This window comes from Macaca mulatta, chromosome 6 (assembly GCF_049350105.2).
Source record: "Macaca mulatta isolate MMU2019108-1 chromosome 6, T2T-MMU8v2.0, whole genome shotgun sequence".
Classification (NCBI taxonomy): domain Eukaryota; kingdom Metazoa; phylum Chordata; class Mammalia; order Primates; family Cercopithecidae; genus Macaca; species Macaca mulatta.
Window position 1 is genome coordinate 39,932,083 of NC_133411.1, and position 27,046 is coordinate 39,959,128.

A 27,046-nucleotide genomic window follows, 5' to 3' on the forward strand; every position below is an offset into this window, starting at 1 on the left:
ATGGAAACACGGTCAGAAGTTTGGTTAAAGGACTTCTCTTGCCTGAAGATTTTCAGCCGGGGATCTCACGGGTTTGGCCTCTGGGTTGGGATGACAAGTGTCCCTGTGGGATACACAGCCCCAGGCCTCATCGGTCACTCGGCTTCCCTCTGGTTCCGCCGGCTGGCCCGGGCGTCCTCGGCCCGGGCAGCAGCAGCGCTGCGCGCAGGGCGAGGAGCCTCGGCCGCGGAGTTTTGGGTTTTCATGTTTCCTTCCCAGGCCTCTCCCACTTCCTCTTCTTACCCGTGCCCGCCCGCCCGCAAAGTCCGGGTTGTGAGGCCGCGCCTCCCGCAGGATCGCGGCCGCCTACCCCCGGGACCGAAGGGAGGGAATTCCTGTGGGTCCCAGGAGTGCCAAGAGTGCGCAGCAAGACGGGAAATTGCAAAAGACCTCACCCCTCTGCCCTCCCCCGCGGTTTTCCCGTAACTCCCGCCCCTCGGCGCTTGCCCCGCAGCTGATTCATAGCCCCGGCCCGGGCCGCCTCTGCACGTCCGCCCCGGCGCCCGCACCCGCGCCCCACGCGCCGCCGAGGACTCGGCCCGGCTGGTGGAGCCCTTCGCCCGCGGCGTGAGTACCCCCGACACCCCGGTCCCACTCGGCTCGCGCCCTGCCGCAGCGCCGCCCTCGGTGGCTTTTCCGACGGGCGAGCCCGGTGCTGCGCGGGAAAGAATCCGACAACTTCGCAGCCCGTGCCGGCTGGACGCGACCGGGAGTGCAGCCGCCCGTTCCCCTCGGTGCCGCTTCTGCCCAGCGTTTGCTTTGGCTGGGCTTCCACCTGCGCGAGGACGGCGCTCGGAGGGTCCTCGCCCTTGGCCCGCCTACCTGGTGGGTAAACACTAAACGATTCATTCCTTACAGGCCGCACACTGCCGAGTCGCCCATTTCCCAGCCTGTTTGAAATTCACCATCCCAGCGCCTCTTTCTCAAATGATGGGGGAATGTTTGTTGAGTGAAAATTCCCACTTGAACCCCTCTTGCCTCTCTCCCAACACATCGTGTGGGGGAGTTCATTGCTTCCCCTCTCTCTCCTCTCGTAACCCTTAACTCCCACCTGACAGAGCCATTTCTCTGGGAATCCGTGTCTCTCTTCAACCTGGTCCCTAGAGAAGCGGGAGGAGCTCACGCACAGGTGGAGAGAGGAACCCCCGGGCGACGCTGCAGTAGTGTCCGTCCGGGGCGCTTACTTTCTTCTCCAGCTACGTGAGTGGAAGTGGTCCTCTACATTCTGGAAACCTAGGCACAGAGGGGTTCAGGAACTTGTCCAAGGCCATATAGCTAGCTGTGAGGGCACTGAAATCCGAGCCCGGCTTTCGCAGGCCAGGGCTTTACCCCTGACACTGCGATTCCTTTCTCGATAGTTCTTCATCTGCCTGTCATCCACCCACCCATGCATGCCTGCATCCGTCCATCCATCCTGCCTGCCCTGCTGCGGGAGGCACAGTGCTAGGTGCTGCTGATGGAGTGGCTTGGTAACAGACCTGCCTTGAAAACACTTTGGGAACAAGATATTCAAGAGAAGTAAATGGAAGGGTCTATGTAGGCAGAGAAGATAGAATTGAATGTGGGATACTTAGTTTGAGCTAGAAGGAATTCTGATGGAGGAGAAAGAAATTTTTGGGTCTTATTCCCAAGATTGAAACTGACTTTGGAACACGGGTCAAACTACTTATCACCTCTTAGATTCCTTGTCTGCAAATAATAATGGTTCATACTTACTGTGGACCAGCCCCTATTCTAAGCACTTGACATATGCTAGCTCATTTAAGCTTCATGAGTGAGGCGGGTACTAGTTTTTTATTCTTATTTTATTGAGGAAACTGAGGCCCAAAGAGGTTTGTAACTTGGCTAGGGTCACACAGCTAGCAGGTGACAGTATCGGGATTTGGGTTTGGAGTCTGCTCATGATCCCTGTGCTGCAGCTGAAACTCTAAGACTGGGTAGTGTGTTTCATTATGATTCCTGCTTTGTCTCTCTCCTGGACTGCTATAAAATGCACTCAGAGCCCTCGATGTTCCCAAACTCTGCTGTGTCTGCGAATCATTTCTGGAGCTTTCAAAGCATCAAACTCCAACCACAGCCACCTATTCAAAATCTTCAGGAAATCATCAGTTGCATGATTCCCACATAGCATTTGTTCAGTGCCTTCAGTGGCAGGAAGCTCACCACCTCACATTTTATTGTGGGAAGAGCTAGTTCTCAGCTGTAAATTGCCTCCATGTGACTTATATCTTGGTCTCAGTTCCCGTTTGTCCCAGCAGGTGTGGCTAAGCCTTTTGTATCAAAGGTTGCTTTGAGAGAAAAGGCTGGTTTTGGGTGTTTCTTCCGCAGGGACTCGAGCCACATTGGGGAGAACACATAAACACTGGATATTTCCCCCTCTACCCTTTTCTTTAACCTGAACAGACCAGGAACACATGCAGAGGTGTTCCTGGATCTCTCATATTTTTGTAACCCTTTTGTCCTGAGGACAAACCAAATCAGAACTATTATGGTTTTGTAAGAGGAATCAGTGGTACTGTATTTGACAAGAAGAAGGAGTATGTTTTCCTTGTGGAAAAGGTCTGGGGCGTTCGTTGGCTGCAATAGAAGGGAATCTTAGTGAGTGTGGTCTCGCTCACTTACAGGAACGGTGAGCCTTGGCCCTCCTTTCCCTGGGAGAGGAAATCCTTAAAAATCCTTAAATTTCTTAAAAAATGTGCCAAATGGGGGGAAAAAAACCCAAACCAAAACAAATAGAATATCACGGCCTTGCTGGAGAAACCCCCTCCTCCAAGCAGGCTTCTTTGTAGCTACATGAAGGGAGAATTTTTTTCCAACAGCTGTGTCGGTGGCTTCATAGCCTTCCTTCCCTCCTCATTTTAGTTCTACTGGTTGCTCTGCATTTGTGCACTCCATGTTGTATTCTATTTTTATGTTTTAAAAATAATACAAATAATAACTCATTCTCAAACAATATAGAAGTGAAGTGAAATGTAGACGTGCCATCACCATCCTCCCTACTGCCACTCAGAAGAGGGAAGGTTAAGTTTGATAATACCATTCTAAGGTTTGTTTTTCTTTTCTATAGATTTACATAATACTACATATACATATGTTTTAAATATGCAAATGATCTTATTATACTTATTGTGCAGCTTACTTTTTCACTTTCCAAGTCTTAGAGACCTTTCCATTGTCTCTCTGTACCTTTTTTGTTAATGGCTATGTGTTGTTCTTCTTTTGTGTGTGTGAGATGGTCTAACTCTGTCACACAGGCAGAGGTACAGTGTCATGATCATGGTTCACTGCAACCTCGACCTTCTGGGCTCAAGTGATCCACCTCAGCCTCCTGAGAAGCTAGGACTACAGGCACATGCCACCACACCTGACTTTTTTTCTTTTTTCTTTTTTTTTTTTTTTTTTTGTACTTTTTGTAAAGATTGGGTCTCTCCATGATGCCCAGACTGGTCTTGAACTTCTGGGCCCAAGCAGTCCATCTGCCTTGGCCTCCCAAAGTGCTGGGACTATAGGCGTGAGCCACTGTGCCTGGCCAGCTACATGTTATTCTAAAGTAGAAACAGAATGTAATTTATCCATCCTTTCCTGTATTGATGGACACTCAGCATTAGCAACATCGCTTCAGGGCAGATCACATATTCATCTTCCTGCTCAAGTGTGAATATTTCTGTGGAAGAGAATCCGAGGAGAGGTATTCTTGTTTCAAAGGGTTTGCCCATTTTTCCACTTGATAGATACAAAGTGAAAGGTAAAGATGTAACTTAATTTTTTTGTAAAGTTTAAGACAGTTGATCCAATAGCATTTATTTAATAATTCGTCTTTTTTCCAACTCATTTGAAATTCTGTTTTTATCATTAAATAAATTCCTGTTTGTAAAAGGGTCTGTGTCAGGACTCTATTCTGTTTCATTGATCTTTTTTTTTTTTTTTGTCTTTTCCTATACCAGTATCACTCTAAGTTAACTACCGTAGCTTTATAGTGTTTTTAAAACTCTTGTAGCATATATTTGTACTTTGAAAAATAACTTTTTTACAAATCACATACATTTTCTATTTACAAATAGCCTGTCAAGTTTAATACAATCCTATTTTTAATTAAGATTTTATTGAGTTTATAATTGTTAGCAATTTTTAATGCTTTAATGTCAACTTTAGTATGAGCTCCAAGCTTTAAGGAAGCTGTGTCATGTGAACTTTGGTTAATGACTTATCTGATTTCAAATACTGGCTTCACATCAGATTAACTGGGTCGCTTTGGATAAGTTACTTTTAAACTTTCTTATCCTTAATTTCCTCCTTTGTGAATGGGAATAATAATATAATCCTTTTCTTAGCACTGTTGCGAGGATTCAATTAATAAATGCATGTAAGTCACTTAGCAAAGCACCTTGTAGAGAGTTAGTATCTAATACATGCTAGCTGGGATCTTTTTCATATTTATATCTTACTCATAGTTTTGCAGAGTGCCCTACTGGTAATAGGAACCAGTAAATAATTTCCTTTATTTATTGATAGTATCCTAAGAGACAAAAATATATCATATATTTTAAATATAGTAGTGTTTCTCAAACTTCACTGTGCATATGAATCACCTGAGGAGACTGTCTAAATGCAGATTCAAGAGGTCTAAGGTCTGGCCTGAGATTTTGCATTTCTAACAAGCTACCAGGTAGTCTTTATACTGCTGGTCTTTTGTCCACACTTTGGGTATACAGTCTTGCACTACTATTTAAAGTTATGCTGCTAGTGATAGTACTTCTTATTTGTAATGAATGTGATTGACAGGGTTTGTAAATTTATTCTTTTAAAATTACATGCTAAAGAACTAAATTACAGTTGTTTTCTTTTCTTCCTTCTTCCCTCCCTCCCTTCATTTTTGTTGAAAGAAAGAGGGTTGGTGAGATCGCTAAATAGAATACCTGGCTGTGTTCTTAGATCTGGAATCATTGAGGCAATTAACCATCTGAATTATTTTAAACTGTTGACTTAAGATGAAGACAGTCACATAAAATACATGCAGCCTGAATATGACATTTAATGTCAACTAAAGAAAAGCACAATTGTAAGTGGTTCTGCAAATAGAAAATGTAAGACATGAAGAACACTTGGGAAAATGTAAGACAAAATAATTCTCAGAAAACAGTGATTGAGGGTCCATTGTTCATGTGTATGCCAGCTTTTGAGAAGATGTGTATCGACAGAAGTTATGCTTTCTCGTGAGTAAATTTTTCATACACCATGTTATTTCTTGGTCACCTCTTTCTACTTTCAGCCTCCCTAATGGGGGATTTTGAGCAAGTTTACTTCATATATATACTTCAGGGTGTCCGTCTGTCAGCAGGGGATGGTAGTATGATTTTTCTACTCAGGACATTGGCTACTTTTTGCATTTGGAAATGGATCATTAAAGTATCTACACTCTCTCAGAACCTAAGAGGTTACATTTTCTGTACAGAAACACACGGCATCCTCCCAGGTTGATCTAGTATGTAAAAACTGTCAGCCTTTTTCAAGTCTGTTCAATACCATGGGTTGGATTGGAAACATAAACACTGTCAACTAGTTTATTCGTGTTGCGATATATGGTTTCAAGTGTGGAAATAAGGAAATTGTCACTTGCACAAGACTGAGCTTAATATGTTTAAAACATGCACACACACACGTTTTAAGGAATGCTTAATGTTGCAGAATTGTATAACTTGAAATGAGTTGTCTATAATTTCTCTTATTCTGGCCACCTCCCTCCCTCCATCTCAGCTCTAAATTTATAACTTAGTAAGTAGGTGTGTCTTTTGGGGCCAGTGTGGATCCCTCAAGTAGAAGACAGCAAGACAGAAACACATGTGCAGGAGATTTACTGGGGGAAGGACTTGTAAGGGGAAGGGGAGTAATGGTAGGCACAGAGCCTTCAGACCCAGTGCAGATGTGATGCCTGTGGAGGGAGAGGGAGAGGAAGGAAGGTGGGAAGGAGTTGCTTCCAGCAGCAGCTATTGACTGGGAGCAGCCTGGGGTGTGTGAATGTTCAGCAGATCTGAAGGGGCAGTGTCTGAAGGCTGGCAGTCATCTGTGCTCTCTTGAAGGGAGCACTGAGGGGCACAGCTGCATACTGCCACACTTCTCTTTCAGAGATGTTATTAGGTGTATACTGTTTTGAAACTGACTTATTCACTGATGTGGTTTGGCTGTGTCCCCACCCAAATCTCATCTTGAATTGTAGCTCCCATAATTCCCTCATGTTGTGGGAGGAACCCAGTATGAAATAACTTAATCATGGGGCAGTTTCCCCCATACTGTTCTCATGGTAGTGAATAAGCCTCACAAGATCTGATGGTTTCTAAGGGGAAACCACTTTCACTTGGCTCTCATTCTTCTCTTGTCTGCCGCCATGTGAAATGTGCCTTTCCCCTTCCACCATGACTGTGAGGCCTCCCCAACCACGTGGAACTGTGAGTCCATTAAACCTCTTTCTTTTGTAAATTGCCCAGTCTCTGGTATGTCTTTATCAGCAGTGTGAAAATGAACTAATACATTCACTCAGTATTTTAGAATATTTTTCCATGTCAGCGTATGGATCTAGTTCATTCTTTTTAACAGTTGCATGATGTTCCTTTGTAGAAATGCACCATAATTATTTTTCAGTTCCTTTTTAAAGGCTCTTGAATTTTCATTTTTTCCCTCATGTACACAGTGCTATAAGAGTCTTTAAATACATGTGCATACAATATATAAGGTGACTCTATCTGTCTTATCTATCATCTGTAGGGCAAAATTTCAGCAATACAATTATAGAATTATTTCTGGATCAACAGAAATACACATAGAATTTTAGTAGATGTGGTCAAATGGACCTCTGTAAAGTTGTATGCTTTGATCATTAGTGAGTCACAATGCTTACTTCTGTAAACTCTTACCAGTGTGAGGCATTAAGACCTTTTTAAACATTACCAATTGGATACTACATAGACATCCACAGACATATACACACACAATTGTCTTTAATTCTTACTGATCTTGCCAAGTTTTTTGTGGGGAAGGGTGATATTGTATTTCCCTTTTTTCATGAATTATGTATTCATGTTTTTCTAGAGTTGTTTACCTGTTTTTACTTATTTCTAAGAACTCTTTGTATATGAGGGATAACTCTTTGTGATACACATTGAAACTATTGTTTTCATTTAAAGCACTAAAATGTTTCAGTGTTTATTAATCAGTATAGCTATCTTTATCTTTCTTCACCCTCCCCCTACAATCCTTATCTTTTTTGCTTATGGGTTTCATATCATGCCTCACAGATTATAAAACTGTTTACCTAGGATTTATTCTAGTAATTTTAACGGCTTTATTTCTTGCATTGATATCTTTGTTCATCTGGAATTTATTTTGCTGAAGGAAATGAGGCAATAGCCATAATAATAAAATTAACATTAACTGGATTTGCTATATGTAGGTTCTCATAAGCCTGTTTAATCCTCATGCCAATGCTATAAGGTAAGTTATTTTATTTTTCTCTTCTGTAGAAAAGGAAATTGAAACCTAGAAGGGTTAAATGACTTGTCATTGGCCATATCATTTTTAAGTACCGAAACAGGAATTTGACCCTAAGCATTTTATGTCAGAGTCCATGGTACTTAATTATTAATATTCCAGCTTCCTTTTCCCACAAGTCTCCAGGCTATTGTTCTAGTACCATTTTGGGGAATGATTTATGTTTTCTCAAAAGTGATTTAAAATATCACCTTTAGCATATGTACATATATTTTGGATTCAGAATACCCTTGGATTCATGTTTTTCATTTTTTTATTTGGCTTCATTTACCTCTTAGAGACACAGCTTTCATCCTAGCTGATGTCACAAATTCCAGAAATCTTGAACTGAACATTGCTTTTTAAAAAAATCAGTTATTCATGAGCTAATTCAATTTTATAAATCAGGATTTGCCTTATAACTCTGGTGGAAACACTTAACCATTATCCAGTGGACAGATTCAAGAGGTGGGGTGTGGGGGATGGATGTGAAAGGAGAAATGCTCAAAGCTTCCCGTGACTGTAGCGTCTGACTGTGGAGCTTTGAGGAGGAAGGGAATTGGAGTGAACACTTGTAAGTAATCAACCCTATGCTATAAGGTAGAGGCCTCTTCAAAGCGGCTCTCAAATATAACTGGCAGTACTCTAAAAAAAAAAAAAAACAAAGATAACTGAGCTTGAGAATCATAGAGAACCTGCAAGAAGTAGCATTCAACTCTTTGTGCTGCTGCACAGGACTCTTTCATAAATGCATACACCCAGGCACAAGACTTCCAAGAACAGCTTCTTCCTTTAAAATGGCGTTTGCATAAGACATCATCAGGTCACCCAGCCAGTTTTGAAGAGTTTGGCAATACACCCCTGTTCTTCGGAAGTGAATAACTCGGAAGTGAATAACTCTTATCACGCTGCTTCTCATGGGTGTTATTTGTGGTGAGGAAACTTCCCAGGAATATTTGACAGAACAAGAAGTGTGGTGAGGAAGGGCAGACTAAAATCCATTTAAAAAGTTGTGTTTCATTAGGCGTGTGATATTTTTCTGAGGGATTTTCATAAGCATCTTTATTGAGAATGAGATTTTGCAAAAGACAAGATTTGAATAAGAAGTTTTACAAAATCAATGGGTAATTTTTCTTCCCTTCTTTTGCCCTGCAGAGAAGGAAAGTCAATGCAAGATTTATAAATTAGGCAATATTTGACAATAGTAAAAGTAGAAAGGCCTGAACAGGAATCTGTTTTCATTAAAACAAGATTTAAAGCAAAGAAGCGAGAACGTGAGAAAATTAGTACCTATTTTTATTCATTTACCAAATACTTACTGAATAGCAACTGTGTTCTGGGACTGATAGACAATGGGGAATAAGATCCAGGCCTGCCTGCAAGTGGCTCATAGTCTGGTTGGGAATGATGGAGACCTGAAAAGGAGAGAGAAATGAAGAACAGATTTGGGGAAAGGACCAAGTAGTGGGGATGAAGCAGGAAGTATTTTTTCCCTTTCTAAATTCTGCTGCTTCACACTTCCCTGACTTCCTTTTCTCACTGGAAGTTGGAAGGAGCAATGCTCCTCACTGACAGTTGTGGAGAAAGCCGACCGGGTGGCTGAGAGGGCCGACTGCCTTTCCTGTGCCAGAAGCAGAGCTGCAGAGGAGACACCACCAAGGTTGTCCCAGCCAGAGCAGCAGTGAGACTGTGCCGGGGCTGCAGGGCTGTGCAGATTGCTCACCCCCACCATACAGCCCTCATCCTTGAGGCGAACTAGGAAAGCCTGGCCCCATCTTGGATTTTCACTTGATCTGCAGGAGAGGCCACAGTAGAGGGTGTGGAGCAGCCCAGAGCTTCGTGCACAGACCTCCTCTCTTTTCTGTCTGTACTTCCGGTTTGGTGATGGTCTAGTCCCATGGGTTTAAGTACTATGTGTAAGGACGGAGGATGCGCCTGAATGTATATGCCTAGCCAGGACCACTCCCAGACCTCCAAACTGTGTATCCAGCTAGCTGCCTGACATCCTTTCCTGGAGATGAAATAAGCATCTTGAACTTAACATGTGACAAATTGAACTCTTGATACAGACCACGAGGTCTGTTCCTCCCACACTCCTTTGCTTCTCCATAAACGGTAATTACATTCTTCAAGGGGCTCTGGTCAAAACTCCTGTAGCCATCCATGATGTGTCACCACCCCTGTCCTGTCAGCTCTATCTTTAAAATCACTCCCAAATTCCACCCACTGCTCACTGCTTCCATGACTGTCACCTGCTCTGAGACCCTCATCATTCTTGTCTGGACCATTGCACTAACCTCCCTAACCTCCACTGCCAGCACCACACACCCCAGCCCCACCCCCCACCTGTTGTCTGTCACTTCACTGTCGTCTCTTCAGTCTCTCATCCTTGCTGGCTTCTGTTCAATGTAAGCCAGACCACGTTACTCCTCTGCTTAAAATCTACGGTGGCTCCCATCTGGCTCAGAGCAGAAGCCCAGGCTCTTCCCACGTTTGCCTGCTCTGTTCTGCCTGTCTGCATGCCCTCTGTTGTCTTCTTTGGCTCTCACCAGCTTGCTTGCTCACTCCTCTCTAGCCACACCTGGCTCCCCCTTGTTCCCTGAATCCTCCAAGCAGCCCCCCCACCTCAGGATCTTTGCAGAGTTTTCTCCCTCACTTGTGGGCTTTTTGTTGTGTTAGTCAGGGTCCCATCAGGAAACATTTGGCACACTTGGAACAGGATAACTTGAGGAGGATTTATTTGCAAGGTATGGAGTTGGGGACTTCCTGGGTCTTGGAAGCAGTGTTTTTTCACACAGCGTCAGCCACGAGGAAGACTGTTCCTCTGGCATTTACTAAAGAAGCTCCACAGTGTCTCTGCAATGTTCTTCCTGGTGTTGACTCCTGTTCTGCACTTTTTGATAAACTTTATTGATTTTAGCAGAAAGTTTTTGGATAGTAGGTAGGACTCATCTTCCTTCTGTCTGTGGTCCTCAGGTGGCCTGGGGCCTGAAACACGGGGGGTGGCCTCGTCCAGTCCCACTACTGGAAATAATAATCACTTTGCTCATGCATAGGCAGTGACTACTGTGTCCTGCTCGCCCCTGCCCAACATGTGTCAACTGATGACAGAAAAAACAGGGAATCTGAGCGATGAAGCTAAGCTTCTAGGAGTCATAGCCCGACGTATGTGAGAAACAGTACAAAGGGCAGGAATTCCAGACAAGACTATCCTGTGATCTTTTATTTTTGGTTTTAGAGATAGGCTTGGACACCCAGGCTGGAATGTAGTGGTGTGATCATGGCTCACTGCACCCTTGAACTCCCAGATACAAGGGATGCACCTGACTCAGCCTCCCTTGAAACTGGGACTGTGGGCACATGCCACCATGCCCAGGTAATCTTAATTTTTATTTGTAGAGATGGATCTTGCTATGTTGCCCAGTCTGGTCTGGAACTCCTGGCCTGAAGCAATCCTCCAGCCTCGGCCTCCCAAAATGCTGGGATTACAGGCATAAGCCATCATGCCTGGCCCAGAAAAGACTATCTTGATGGTTCTCAAAGGCTCTTCTGTGGTACCCAAACCATAGAAATACATCTTTTGTAAATACTCATGTCTTTCCATTGTGTTGCTTGACAGCTTTTATTCTCTAATTTCTGCTTACCCTTAAATGGCAAGTGGCTTCTAATTTTTAGTCTTAAGTTTTTCTGCCCCATAACCTGAATTTTTTGTGACATGTAAAATACTCGATATTCTAGGAAAATGTCAAAATTTGAGAAACATTTTAAATAGTCCTTTTCAAAAACATTTGGCAACATGCACATCACTCTCTGAATCATCTGCCTTTAAATTTATGAGGGATATTTTAAATTGCAAAGTGAGTGTCAGACATTTTGGTGGATTTTGCTTTGACTTCCCCTTGGTTATGATTAGAAATTATTTCCTCTAGAATTAGTTTTCCTCCTGGCTTTAATATGCAGTTGTAATACAAACTCATTTGAAGTTTTATTTAAAATTGACATAATAATTATACATATTTATGGAGTACAGTTGTGATGTTTCAGTGTATGTATACATTGTATAATCAAAGTAATTAGCATATTGAAAGTTTAAACATTTATCATTTCTTTCTGATAACATTTAAAATTCTCTCTTCTAGCTATCTTATTTTTATTTTTATTCTTTTCTTGAGATGGAGTCTCGCTCTGTCACCCAGGCTGGAGTGCAATGGCGCCATCTTGGCTTACTGCAACTGCTGCCTCCTAGATTCAAGCAATTCTCCTGCTTCAGCCTCCTGAGTAGCTGGGACTATGGATGCGTGCCACCATGCCTGGCTAATTTTTGTGTTTTTAGTAGAGATGGGCTTTTACCATGTTGCCCAGGCTGGTCTCGAACTCCTGACCTCAGGTGATCCACCCACCTCAGCCTCCCAAAGTGCTGGGATTACAGGCATGAGCCACCATGCCCAGCATCTTCTAGTTATCTTTTTAAAAATTGTATATATAATAATTGTACATATTTAGGAGGTCTATGTGATATTTTGATACATACATAAAATGCATAGTAATTAAATCAGGGTCTTTAGGGTATCTATCACCTGAAACATTTATCATTTCTTTGTGTTGGGGAAATTTTTTCCTTTAGCAATTTTGAAATACACAATATGTTGTCGTTAGCTATAATCACCCTGTGGTGCTATGGAACACTAGCCCTTGTTCCTCCAGTCTAACTGCATGTTTGTGCCTGTTGACTGCCCCCTTCCTAACCCTTTTCAGCCTCAGGTAACCATCATTCTAACTTCTATTTCCATGAGATCCACCTTTTTTTTTTTTTTTTTTTAAACTCCCACATAGGAGTGAGAACATGTGATATTTTGCTTTCTGTGCCTGGCTTATTTCACTTAACATAATGACCTTGAGTTCTATCCATGTTGCTGCAAATGACAGGATTATATTCCTTTTTATGGCTGAATTTTATTCCACTGTGTATATATACCACATTTTCTTTATCACTCGTCCATTGAACGACACATGTTAATTCCATCTTTCCTATTGTGAATAGTGCTGCAATAAACATGGGGGTGCGGGTATCCCTTTGATATACTTATTTCTTTTTCTTTGAATAAATACCTAGTAGTGGGATTGCTAGATTGTATAGTAGTTCTATTTTTAGTTTTTTGAGAGACCTCCATACTGTTTTCTATAATGACTATTCTAATTTACATTCCCAGCAACAGTGTATGAGTTCCCTTTTCTCTGCATCATTGCCAGCATTTGTTATTTTTGCCTTTTTGATACTAGCCATTCTAACGAGTAAGATGACATCTCACTGTGGTTTTGATTTGCATTTCCTTGATGATTATTGATGTTGGGCATTTTTGCCATATACGTGTAGGCCATTTGTATGTCTTCTTTTGATAAAAGTCTGTTTGGAACATTTGTCCACTTTTTAATGGGATTTTTGTTGTTATTGTTGAGCTGTTTGAGTTCCTTGCATATTCTGGATGTTAGTTCCTAGTCAGATGAATAGTTTGCAAATATTTGCTCTCATTCTGCAGGTTTTCTCTTCACTCTGTTGATTGTTTCCTTTGCTATGGAGAAACATTTTAGTTTGATATAGTTCTATTTATCTGTGTTTGTTTTTGTTTCCTGTGCTTTTGAAGTCTTAGTGATAAAACTGTTGCCTTGACCAATGTTCTGAAGTGTTTCTGCTATGTTTTTTTCTAGTATTTTTATAGTTTAGGTATTATGTTTACGTGTATAATCCATTTGGAGTTTTTGTCTATGATGAGAAATAGGGATCTAGTTTCACTCTACTGCATTGCTATCCAGTTTTCCCAGCACCATTTATCGAAGAGTGTGTCCTTTCCCCAATGTATGTTCTTGTAACCTTGGTTGAAAATCATTTGGCTGTAAAAATGTGAATTTATTTCTGGGTTCTCTGTTCTCATAAATTGGTCTATGTGTCTGTTTTTATACCAATATCATGCTGTTTGGGTTACTGTAGTTTTGTAGTGTATTTTGAAGGCAGGTGTTGTGAGGTCTCAGTGTTGTTCTTTTTGCTCAGGATTGCTTTGTCTATTTGAGAGCTTTTGTGGTTTCATATGAATTTTAGAATGGTTTTTCCTATGTCTATGAAAAATGTCACTGAGGTTTTGCTAGGGATTGCATTGAATCTGTAGATTGCTTTGGGTGATATGGTCATTTTAACAATACTATTTCTTCCAATTTATGAGAATGGATTTGTTTGTGTTTTCTCCAGTTTCTTTGATTAGTGTTTTGTAGCTTTCCTTCAGCGTCTTTCACCTCCATGGTTAAATTTATTTTTAGGTTTTTTGGTGTATCTATTGTAAATGGAATTGCTTTCTTGATTTCTTTTTTGATCAGTTTGTTCTTAGTGTAGAGAAACACTGCTAGTTTTTCTATGTTGATTTTGTATTCTGCAACTTTACTGAATTCATTTATCAGTTCTAATAATTTTTTGTGGAGTCTTTAGGTTTTTTATATACAAGATCATGACGTCTGCGAATGGGGACATTTTTTCTTTCTCAGTTCGGCTGCCTTTTATTTTTCTCTTGCCTGATTGCTTTAGCTAAGACTTCCAGTACTATGTTGAATAAGAGTTGTAAAATTGGGCATCCTTTTCTCATTCCAATTCTGAGAGAAAATATTTTGCTTTTCGCCATTCAGTATGATGTTAGCTGTGGGTTTGTCATATGTGGCCTTTATTATGTTGAGGGTCGTTTCTTCTATGCCTAGTTTGTTGAGAGTTTTTATCATGAAGGAATGTTGAATTTTATCAAATGCCTTTTCTGCATCTATTGAGATGATCATATGGTTTTTGTCCTTCATTTTTTTTTTTTTGATGTAATGTACCACATTTATTGATTTGCATAGGTTGAACCATTCCTGCATCCCTGGGATAAATCCGACTTGATCATGTTGTATTATCTTTTTGATGTGTTGTTGGATACTATTTGCCTAGTATTTTATTGAGGATTTTTGCATCTATGTTCGTCAGGGATATTGGCCTATATTTTTCTTTTTTTGTGTGTCCTTGTCTGGCTTTGGTGTCAGGGTAATGTGAGCCTTGTAGAATTAGAGAGAATTCCCTCTTCTTTAATTTTTTTTAATACTTTGTGGAGAATTGGTGTTACTTCTTCTCAGTAAGTTTGGTAGAATTAAGCAGTACAGCCATCTGGTCCTGGACTTTCTTTATTGGGAGACTTTTATTACTGATCCTATCTCACTACTTCTCATTGGTCTGTTCAGATTTTCTATTTATTTCTGGTTCAATCTTGGTAGATTGTGTGTGTCCAGGAATTTGTCCATTTCCTCTGTGTTTTCTAATTTTTTAGCATACGGTTGTTCATAATAGTCTCTGATGATTCTTTGTATTTTTGTGTTATCAGTTGTTATGTCTGCTTTCCCTTTTCTGATTTTGTTTATTTGGATCTTCTTTTTTTCTTGGCTAGTCTAAATAGAGGTTTACCAATTTCGTTTACCTTTTAAAAAAAACAGCTTTTGTTTCATTGATCTTTTATGTTATGTTTTTAGTCTCTATTTCATTTAGTTCTTCTCTTTATTTTGTTCTACTAATATTGGGTTTGCTTTTTTTTTGCCTTTCAGGTTCCTTGAGATGCATCATTTGGTTATTTATTTGAATTTTTTCACTTTTTTGATATAGATATTTAATGCTGTAAACCCCTCATAACACTTTTTGCATTATCTTGTAGGTTTTGACATGATGTGTTTCCATTTTCATTTGTTTCAGGATATTTTTTTTTTTTTTTTTTTTTTTTTTGAGATGGAGTCTCGCTCTTGTCCCCCAGGCTGGAGTGCAATGTTGCGATCTCGGCTCACTGCAACCTCCGCCTTCTGGGATCAAGTGATTCTCCTGCCTCAGCCTCCTGAGTAGCCTCCCGAGTAGTCGCCCACCACCACGCTTGGCTACTTTTTGTATTTTTAGTAGAGATGGGGTTTCACCATGTAGGCCAGGCTAGTCTCGAACTCCTGACTTCGGGTGATCTGCCCACCTCAGCCTCCCAGAGTGCTGGGATTACAGGCGTGATCAGGAATTTTTTATGTCCTTAACTAATTCATTGACCCATTGGTCCTTCAGGAGCCATTTTTCCAAAGAAAATTTCCAAAGTTTATCCTGTTACTGAATTCTAGTTTTATTCTGTTGTTGTTTGAGGAAACACTTGATATGATTTTGGTTTTTAAAAAGTTGAGATGGCCAGACCTGGTGGCTCATGCCTGTAATCCCAGCAGTTTGGGAGGCCGAGGTGGGCAGATCATGGGGTGAAGAAATTGAGACCATCTTGAGAACATGGTGACACTCCGTCTCTACTAAAAATACAAAAATTAGCTTGACATGGTGGCATGTGACTGTAGTCCCAGCTACTTGGGAGGCTGAGGCAAGAGAATCGTGTGAATCCAGGAGGCAGAGGTTGCAGTGAGCTGAGATCGCGCCACTGCACTCCAGCCTGGTGGCAGAGCGAGACTGTCTCAAAAAAAAAAAAAAAAAAAAAAATTAGTTGAGACTTGTTTTGTGGTCTAAAATATGGTCTATTTTTGACAATATTCCATGTGCTGATGAGAAGAATGTGTATTTTGCAGCTGTTGGATAAAATGATCTGTAAATGTCTGTTAGGTCCATTAGGTCTAAAGTACAGTTTAAAATCAGTGTTTCTTTGTTAATTTTCTGTCTAGATGATCTGTCCAATGCTGAGAGAGGGACATTGAAATCCCCAAATATGGCCGGGTGCGGTGGCTCACCCCTGTAATCCCAGCACTTTGGGAGGCCGAGGCGGGCGGATCACGAGGTCAGGAGATTGAGACCATCCTGGCTAACAAGGTGAAACCCCGCCTCTACTAAAAATACAAAAAATTAGCAGGGCGTGGTGGCAGGCGCCTGTGGTCCCAGCTACTCCAGAGGCTAAGGCAGGAAAATGGCGTGACCCCATTAACGCGGGGGAGGCGGGGCTTGCAGTGAACCGAGATCCCGCCACTGCACTCCAGCCTGGGCGACAGAGGGAGACTCCATCCCCCCTAAAAAAAAAAAAAAAGAAATCCCCAGATATTATTGTATTGGAGTCTATCTTTCCCTTTAGATTTAGTAATGTTTGCTTTATTATAAATCTGGATACTCTGGTGTTGGGTTCACATATATTTGGTATTTTTTATATCTTCTTGCTGAATTGAGCCCTTTTATTATTATTATAACAACTTTTTTTTGTCTTTCTCTGGTTCTTAACATCTATTTTATCTAAATATAGGTACTCTCACTTGCTTTTGATTTCAATTTGCATAGAATATCTTTTCCTATCCCTTCACTTTCAGTCTATATGTGTCTATACTGGTAAAGTTTGTTGTAAGCAGCCTGTAGTTGGGTCATTTTTTAAATCCTTTCAGCCTGCATCTTTCGAATGGGGAATTTAATCCATTTACATTGCATTCGAGGTTATTACTGATTCGTGAAAACTTATTCCTGTATTTTGTTAACTGTTTTTTGGTTGTTTTTTATATCCTTTGTTCTTTTCTTTCTCTCTTATTGTTCATCATTGCAGTTTGGTGGTTTTCTGCAGTGGATATGTCTGAGTCATTGCTCTTTCTCATTTGCATGTCTGTTCTGCCAATTAGTTTTATATTTTCATGTGTTTTCATGATGGTAGATATCATCCTTTCACTTCCAGATATACGATTCCCTTAAGCATTTCTTGTAGGGCTGGTGTAGAGGGGATAAATTACTTTAGTTTTTGCTTATCTTGGAAGGACTATTTCTCCTTCATTTTTGAAGGATAGCTTTGCTGAATACAGTATTCTTGCCTGAAGTTTTTTTTTTCTTTCAGCATTTAGAATATATCAGCCTATTCTCTCCTGACCTTTAAGTTTTCTGCTAAGAAACCCATTGTTAGTTTGATGGAGGTTTCCTTATATATATGACTTGATGGTTTTCTCTTTCTTTTTAAAAAATTATCTCCCTGTCTTTGACTTTTGACTGACTTTTTTGGGGTTGAATATCTTTCGGGATCTCTGAGCTTTGTGTATCAGATGTCTATATCTCTTGCAAGACTTGGGAAGTTTTCAGTTATTATTTTGTTAAATCGATTTTCAATGCCATTGCCCATGTCTTTCCTCATGGAACACCAGAAATTTGAGTATTTGGTCACCTTGTGATGTTCCATATGTCATGTAGGCATTCTTCCTTCATTTAAGTTCTCTCTGTCTGTCTGTATCTCTCTCTTTCTCTCTCTCTCTCTGTCTCTTTTATGACTGAGTTATTTCAAAAGACTTGTATACAAGTTCAGAAATTCTAGTCTGCTGATGAAGCTCTTGATTGTATTTTTTTATTTTAATTATTGAATTATTCAAGTACAGGGCTTCTGTTTGGTTCCTTTTAATGATATCTCTTTTCTTGATTTTCTCATTCAGATATTAATTGTCCTGATTTCTTTGAATTGTTTATGTTATATTGTATCTCTCTGAGTTTCTTTAATATCATTACTTTGAATTCTTTTTCAGACATTTCATAGATTTCTGTTTCATTGGAATCTGTTGCTGGAGAATTATTATGTTCCTTTGGAGGTATCACGTTTCCTTGCTTTTTCATGTTTCTTGCGTCCTTACATTACTATCTGAGCATCTGGTGAAAGAGTTGCTGTTTGTAATTTTATGGATTTGCTTTCATAGGGAAAAATTTTTTTCCTATAGCTGTATCAATAGTGTTGGTTGGGTAGAGAGAGTGCTTAGGTTTTGATTCTGGCTGGACACAGTAGTGTAGTCTCTGTATGACATATTTTGCTGTAATCAGCATTAGTAGTGTCTGTGAGTTCCTTGGTGGCTTAGTCTGCTGTTGTTAGTGGAAGCTGTGGTGAGACAGGCTGGTTGTTGAGCCCCACTGGTGGTGGTGGCACTGGGCCTAGTGTGTCGGTCCTTGGGCCCCCACATGCCCACCTGATGTACACAAGCACCAGTGGTAGTGGGGTTGGATGGGCCAGTCCTTGGGCCTCCATGTGGCTTTCTTGGGTGCCAGCAGTGGCAGTGGTAGGCCAGGCAGGCAGACAGATCTTCTGGCCCTTGGGCAGTATGTGTGGTGTTGGTAATGGTAGTTGTGGCAGGTCAGCCCTCAGGGCCCCAGTCAGCACATGAGTGCTGGTGGTGGCTGTGATGGGCTGTGGCAGGCTGGTTCCCAGACTCCAGGTAGTGTATGCAGGTGGGTTCTGGTGGCAGTGATGATGGCAGGCTCATGCTCAGGCTTCCAGGAGGCAGGTGCAGATGCTGGTGGTGTTAGACTGGGCATGTTAATCCCCAGGCTCCTGGATGATGTATGTGGGCACCGCAGGCTGGGTGGGGTGCGGGGGAGCTGTCATCAGGACTCCAGAAAGTGTGAGTGGCTGCCACAGGTGGTGGGCAAGGCAGATCAATTCCCAGGCCCCCGCTTCATGTGTGCAGGCACTAGTGAGGGTGGTGCTGGGCGTGGTAAACCTGTCCTCAGACCTCCAGATGTTGTGCATGAATGCTAGCTGTGGTAGATGGGGCAAGTTGATCCCCAGGGCCCCGGACAATGCACTCAGGCAGTGCTGGTGACAGTGGTTGGTGGGGTGGACTGGTCCCCAGACCCCCTAAAAGTACATGCAGGTGGGTGGCAGCCCTGATGCTGGAGGTGGGGGACGGGTTAGAGTTGCTGTCAGTGACAGTGATCCCAAGTAACAGACTCTCAGGCTTTTGGGAGCACATACTTTGGCTTCTTTTGTTCTGAGGGTAGCTTCCCCAGTGTGCTGTACCAGTTGTTCCCCAGGGTGTAGACTCAGTGAGGTAGAGTGCTGGGGACACAGCCACACTGCTGGGTTCAGTCAGCATTACAACACCACAGCCCTCTGAATGGATATTGGATGATGTCAGCAGGGCTGCAGGAATGTGGAGAGCAGGGTCTGTTGGCCCCAGCACAGGATCTCATGGGGGCTGGGCTCTCAACATGGTCCTGTGCTGTTGAGAGGAAGGGGGCCGGGACCCCACATGCACTCCCTCTCTGGAGCAATGCCATCACACAGACTCCAGACAGCTCCCTATGCTAGTCTCAGGGCTGGCAAGGGTGGAGGGACTATCTTGTGGCTAGGATTACAGGAGTGCACAGTACTGATATAAACCACTGGGGATCTCTCACTTAACTTTTCCTGGCGCGGGGGAGTTTCTTCTGGCTCTGAGCCAATCCTGTCTGGGTCATCTGCTTTACCTCTCTCTCCTCAGGGGTTCTCCGTCACTTCCCTGCTGAATTCCAGTGGTCTCTCTTCGATGCTCTATTCAACATGTGATTATCTACTCACTGTACTGGTCCTTTTAAGAGGAGGTAAGTGCCATGTGCCTCTAGCCAGCCATCTTGAAGCCCCTCCCTCAGTGTATTGTATTTGAAGTTTTAAGTAGAGATTTTGGAGAAGTATGAATGATATGTTTGCCAAAAATAGAAAGTAGTGGAAAGAGGTGCTTAAAAGAATATAAACAAAACGTGTTCTTTGCAGATTTTTTCCTCTGTTTGCAATTGGGCTTACCTATAGACAGGTCTGACCACCCTAGAATAATTTGTTGATGTGGTTTCACCCTCTTCTAGTTTTCACGGTTGTTCCCACTTACCTGTAAAATATTATTTTTAAAATAGAGGACATAGGCAGTAAGAGTTGATTATCTGGTTTACTGAATTGCTGGCTTTTGATAAAATCCAGGTGGCTGGACAGAGGCAAAAATTGTTTTCAAATTAATTGTTTCATTGTTGACCTCTGCTGAGTCAGAGTTTGAAGGAGAAAAGTGAAATTCAGTGCTTCCCCTGACTAACACATTTGTTATTAAATTAAGAACGTATTAACCTTTTTGAGGTCATCCAGCCTTATTCTTGATGTCCACAGATTTTCCCGTGGTCAAAGTACCTGATGAATCACTGAAGCTCTTTGGGTCTTTACAATTCTTTTCTAAGGAAAGGAAAACCGGAAATTATTTGGAATAATGAAAAACTGACTGTCTCTTGGGAGAATATGCTAACCTAGGTTAAATTTTAATGAGGGAGATAGGGAAGAATGGAGATGCTCTCAGCTCCAAGTAATTAATTTAAATTTAGCTCTCTTGAGACTATTGTATTTGGAGATAGGGAAGAATGGAGATGCCCTCACCTCCAAGTAATTAATTTAAATTTAGCTGTCTTGAGACTATTGTAGTTGTTCTCTTTCTAATCAGAGTTTGTTGTCCATATCTAACTCTTGTTTCTCTGCTTGACCTTTCTTTACCAATCTCTGCTTGGTCTGAATGAATTGGTTGATCAGTTATCCATTGCCACCAAGCATCAGTGGCACACGGCAATAAGCATTTATTGCTCTTTTACCTGGGGTCAGCTGCCCTTGTCTGGGGTTGGCTGGCTGCTGGCTGATCTAGGCTCATCTCAGCTAGAGCAGCTGAGGTGACCCTCTCTGTTTCATGTGTTACTCATTCTCCTTCTGGTTCCAGTAGGTGATATGGTTTGGCTGTGGCCCCACCCAAATCTCAACTTGAATTGTATATCCCAGAATTCCCACACGTTGTTGGAGGGACCTAGTGGGAGGCAATGGAATCATGGGGGCTGGTCTTTCCTGTGCTGTTCTCCTGATGGTTAATAAGTCTCATGAGATCTGATGGGCTTATCAAGGGTTTCCACTTTTGCTTCTTACTAATTTTCTCTTGCCGTGCCATATAAGAAGTACCTTTCACCTCCTGCCATGATTCCGAGGCCTCCCCAGCCATGTGGAACTGTAAGTCCAATTAAACCTCTTTCTCTTCACAGTCTCAGGTATGTCTTTATCAGCAGCATGAAAACAGTCTAATATAATAGGGTAGCCCATAAATACTCTTTTCATGTCAAAGGTAGAAACACAAAAGAGCAGGTAGAAACTGGCACACCATCCTACCTGGCACACTATCACTTGTGCCTCATTTATGGACCTAAGAAGGTCCCATGGGGCAGGGAAATACGCTCTTCCTGTTTTGGGGGGGACTCTAATGTAACATGACAAGAGACATGGATACAGGGAAGGGAGAAATATGGGAGCCTTTAATGCCTCATCTACCACAGTTGGCTCAAAGAAACTTACCAGGATTGAAAATTAAATAAAATTTTCCTTCTTTATAATTTATATTTTTCAGAAAACCAGAACTGATGGCTCTATTTGTAGTCTTTCAGACAACATTCTTCTTAACATTGCTGTCCTTGAGGACTTACCAGAGTGAAGGTAAGAAGTGGAAGGAACAGTAAAGACAAAAATCATGTCGGGAACAATGGAAGTCATTGGTGCTTTGAGAAAAAGTTAAACAGTTCTTTTTTCTTTGAGAATTACTTAAAATTCATGAGTATCTCCCATGAGAAGATTTGTCAATCTCTTTAAGCAGTGGTTGCTTTAGTCTTGGCCTCTCTCATCTTGATGGCTCTCTTAATAAGCCACCCTTTGACCCTGACTTCCTGGTCGATGCACTGGTCCTTAGGGCAGTTGTAAATAGACTTAATCCCTTACAAATTCATGATGGATATATTTTATCAGACCATCATCAAAGCAGTTCTTTCTGTACCTTGCTGAGAAAAGACACTGGATATACCACATCAGTGCTGACCACTAGGTTAGTACAAGTTTCTATGTCTCTCAACTGTGTTCACTGAGAAGCTGTTAGCTTAGTAAAATATGAGTAAAAGCAATGAAAATACGAACCAATAGAAACTCTTTCAAGTCTCTGCAAGACAATATGCTAAATGCTGAAATGTTGTTTATAGATAAATAATATTTGTCACTTAGCTACTCCCCAAGGGAAGGTGTTTTGAGATAAATTAACTTTATAAATAAAGTCAATAAGAATTTAATACCTCTAAAATATTTATTGATACCCTATTACTTTGAACTCGTTTAGAAGTAGATCTTAGACTTGAGAGAGTTTCTATTGGTTCATACTTTTTTGTACCTTTCATCTGTATTTTACAAAGCTTTACATTTTCCTCTTCCTGTATTTATTCTTTGCTGTGCTCTTCTTTTATTTTATTTATTTATTTATTTTTTTTGTCTTTTATTTTTTTCTTCCTTTTGGTGGAGAACAGGGTCTCGCTATATTACCCAGGCAGGTCTCGAACTCCTGGGCTCAAGCTATCCTCCCGCCTCTGCCTCCCTGAGAGCTGGGATTACAGGCGTGAGCCACCGCACCCGGCTTTTTTTTTTTTTTTTTTTTTTTTTGAAATGGTCTCGCTCCGTCGCCCAGGCTGGAGTGCAGTGGCCGGATCTCAGCTCACTGGAAGCTCCGCCTTCCGGGTTCGCTTCTACCTCAGCCTCCCAAGTAGCTGGGACTACAGGCGCCCGCCACCGCGCCCGGCTAGTTTTTTGTATTTTTTTAGTAGAGACGGGGTTTCACCGTGCTAGCCAGGATGGTCTCGATCTCCTGACCTGGTGATCCGCCCGTCTCGGCTTCCCAAAGTGCTGGGATTACAGGCTTGAGCCACTGCGCCCGGCCTGCTGGACGTCTCTTTTAAAGGAGAGTACAGGTGTTTGCTCCTAGTAATTACTCATGCAGTTCCTGTCCATGGATTCATGAAAATGATCTTTGCAGGGAATATGCATAGAATTTCTCATCTTCCTTGAAACTCCATGAAAAGATATTTGAAAAAGAAAAGGAAACATTGTTCTGATAATTGCTCAATTCTCTGTCTGGCATTCCTTTCATCTGGATTTATTTATATTAGGTCCAGGGTACATGGGAAGACGCTACTATGCTGCTGCTTTTGGCATCTTAAAAACCATAGTTTGATGTTAGTCTCTTCTAATCTGGGGCCGAAAAGTGGGAAATAGGATTTCTCATTTGTAGGATGTATACCTCTCGCTCACTCTATCTTACTTGCTAAAATCTAAGCACAGTGTAACTGGACTGAGTGGTCAGACCATATAATAAGAATAATTTTCAAACAGACCCACTGCCCCACCTCCAGGTGTAACCGAAATGCAGGTTCAGTTGCTTGCAGCTTGCAGAGTCCAGTTAAAATGAGCGAGGTCTGGTATAAAAAAAGAAAAACGACTTTTTATTCCAAAGCTAACTTAGGGTATTGAGTACATGCTTTCCTCCTTAAGGGGACTGCTTTGTTTTTGGAGTAGAGAGTGGGCACTTTTCAAGCAGGGGGCCTATGCAGTGGCAGAAGTGAGCAGATAGGGATCTGCATACTCACTTTAGTACCTTATCTATTGGTTAGTTGAGTTGGCATCCTTTTTTTTTTTATGTTTTTATTTTTTTGATTTTTTTGATTTTTATTATTATACTTTAAGTTCTAGGGTACATGTGCATAATGTGCAGGTTTGTTACATATGTATACTTGTGCCATGTTGGTGTGCTGCACCCATCAACCCATCAGCACCCATCAACTCATCATTTACATCAGGTATAACTCCCAATGCAATCCCTCCCCCTCCCTCCCCATAATAGGCCCCGGTGTGTGATGTTCCCCTTCCTGAGTCCAAGTGATCTCGTTGTTCAGTTCCCACCTATGAGTGAGAACATGCGGTGTTTGGTTTTCTGTTCTTGCGATAGTTTGCTGAGAATGATGGTTTCCAGCTGCATCCATGTCCCTACAAAGGACACAAACTCATCCTTTTTTATGGCTGCATAATATTTCATGGTGTATATGTGCCACATTTTCTTAATCCAGTCTGTCACTGATGGACATTTGGGTTGATTCCAAGTCTTTGCTATTGTAAATAGTGCCACAATGAACATACGTGTGCATGTGTCTTTATAGCAGCATGATTTATAATCCTTTGGGTATATACCCAGTAATGGGATGGCTGGGTCATATGGTACTTCTAGTTCTAGATCCTTGAGGAATCACCACACTGTTTTCCATAATGGTTGAACTAGTTTACAGTCCCACCAACAGTGTAAAAGTGTTCCTATTTCTCCACATCCTCTCCGGCACCTATTGTTTCCTGACTTTTTAATGATTGCCATTCTAACTGGTGTGAGATGGTATCTCATTGTGGTTTTGATTTGTATTTCTCTGATGGCCAGTGATGACGAGCATTTTTTCATGTGTCTGTTGGCTGTATGCATGTCTTCTTTTGAGAAATGTCTGTTCATATCCCTTGCCCACTTTTCGATGGGGTTGTTTGTTTTTTTCTTGTAAATTTGTTTGAGTTCTTTGTAGGTTCTGGATATTAGCCCTTTGTCAGATAAGTAGATTGCAAAAATTTTCTCCCATTCTGTAGGTTGCCTGTTCACTCTGATGGTAGTTTCTTTTGCTGTGCAGAAGCTCTTTAGTTTAATTAGATCCCATTTGTCAATTTTAGCTTTTGTTGCCATTGCTTTTGGTGTTTTAGACATGAAGTCTTTGCCCATGCCTATGTCCTAAATGGCATTACCTAGGTTTTCTTCTAGGGTTTTTATGGCATTAGGCCTAACATTTAAGTCTCTAATCCATCTTGAATTAATTTTCGTATAAGGAGTAAGGAAAGGATCCAGTTTCAGCTTTCTACTCATGGCTAGCCAATTTTCCCAGCACCATTTATTAAATAGGGAATCTTTTCCCCATTTCCTGTTTTTGTCAAGTTTGTCAAAGATCAGATGCTGTAGTAGATGTGTGGTATTATTTCTGAGTTGGCATCCTTATGGGCAGAAATAGACTGTAAGGTGGCTGAAAATTCTCCAGGTGGGGGAGAGTTTCACAGTGGGCATACTTTGGTTTGTAAATCAACTGTTATCTCTCAAGGCAGTCTCCTGGTGGGTGAGAGTTCCTCTCTGGAGCTTCTAAGCATGTCATTATTAATAGATGAACTTGCCCTGTAGGGAGTGTCTGGTGAAGGGGAGATAAAAGGTTATAATTGCATTTCCAAAGGGCTAAGTAGGAAGTGGGGAACAGAGGGAAATGGGGAAAAGAGAAAATAATAAAACAATAGTAACTCCTTCTCTTTTTTTCCTGAAAAATGGGTTACTCGGTTATACAGGGTCTCCAGGAAATCCCAGGCATCTAACTCTAAGCTTTCAGCCCAGCTCATTTCTCTAGTAAAGTTTCATTTTCTGATCCAGCACTATTTACTATGTGCCTTTTATGTACAAGCCACTCTGCTCTCAGAGTAAGCTCTGCTGCTCATGCTTTCAGCTTCTTTTATTTAGATCAGATAGGCATTTCCCTGTTTTTCTATCAACCAATCTTCACTTCTGCTTCCAGCTTTCTCTGACAAGCATGCTTTCTTTGGTAATTAATCCTGTCTTTGCTCTGACCTGTACTGTTCGGATTTCTTGTCTCAATTTCTGCTGAGGATTTATTCCAAATAACCTGGCTTAATTTCTCCAATCAACAAGGCAGAGCCAAGACCTTCTTCAGTTAACCCTCGGTACATGTTTCCATCAGCCAGAGATTATGACTGCAGCAATATATTCCTCTGTTGTGTATATGTACATACAGACAGAGATAGGGAGATAAACACATAGTGTGTTTTAAAATAAAAGTTAAATTATAGTATATATATACTCAGGATTTTTTTATTACTTAAAACAATTACTACAACATATGATGAGTTTTTTTCTTTGATATTAAATGTTCTTCTAGAAACAACATTATTTTTAATTGCTGCATGATAAACCTTCTTATGAATGGACAATGGTTTATTTCCTTGAGTAGTGTTATGGATGGTCAGAGAAACAGGGTGGGGAAGGTGGGAGGAGAGTTTATGTGGTTAAGTCCTGGTCTGATTCCCAAACCTGGCCTTCTTGGCCACACTCCAGCATTATAAAAAGAGAGCTGGACAGAGACCCAGGAGCCCTAGCTTCTGGTCTGATTGTGCAGCTGTGGCAAAGTCACTTCCCTTTTTTTAACCTCAGTTTCCTTGTCTGAAAAATAATGGGATTAGATTTAATAATCTTTATGATTATTTGATCTCTCTAACTTAACCTTGGCATTTTCCACTATTTCCCAAGGAAGTCCTAGGTCGCTTTTAACCAGATTATTTTTGACTGACGTCACTCGAGCACCTGAGTCATTCAGCACTCACTGATAGCATGTGTTAATATAAAGAGTTCTTCTTTTGTCTAGAGCTTCCAGAAGTAAAGTTTAGACTGATAGTTGACTCATTGATTCAGCAACCAATCACTGAATGTCTTTCCCATAACTGGTATGTTCTTAGTCTTGGTTTCTCTAAGCTGAGTAAGGCTGAGTCCCAACCTTGTTTCACTCACAGTCTACAGGGAGACAGACATAGAAACAAACTCTTACAGCATGTTGCAATCAGTGCTCCAAACAAGGACTTAGGAAATCTAAGGAGGGATTCTGAGGTATGATTACAGTGGAGTGAATCGGATAGCTTAACGAAGTATTTCTTTTAAAATATAACTTATTATTTGATTCTCAAACTAATATGTGTTTCTGAAGAACGTTTACAAAATACCAAAAAGTATAAAGAAGAAAATTAAAATCACTCAACCTCATCAACCAGAAATAATTGCTGTTATAATGACTGTTAACATTTTA

The 27,046-nt window shown here is 41.3% G+C and overlaps 1 protein-coding gene across 6 annotated transcripts in view; it reads left to right on the forward strand.

Moving 5' to 3' along the window:
- The first annotated feature begins 290 nt into the window (after nucleotides 1-290).
- The window catches only part of OSMR (oncostatin M receptor), a 95,537-nt gene continuing 68,781 nt past the window's right edge, over nucleotides 291-27,046 (forward strand). For 2 of the 6 annotated variants that reach the window (XM_015139937.3, XM_078004680.1), the window contains exons 1-3: nucleotides 291-606; nucleotides 19,792-19,891; nucleotides 21,706-21,791. In XM_015139937.3, coding sequence (XP_014995423.3) covers nucleotides 21,719-21,791 — 73 coding nt within the window. In that variant the 5' untranslated portion in view covers nucleotides 291-606; nucleotides 19,792-19,891; nucleotides 21,706-21,718. Of the gene's footprint in view, nucleotides 865-19,791; nucleotides 19,892-21,705; nucleotides 21,792-27,046 lie in introns of all 6 variants that reach the window. The other 4 variants (XM_015139936.3, XM_015139939.3, XM_001083745.5 and 1 more) reach the window with 3 other exon arrangements.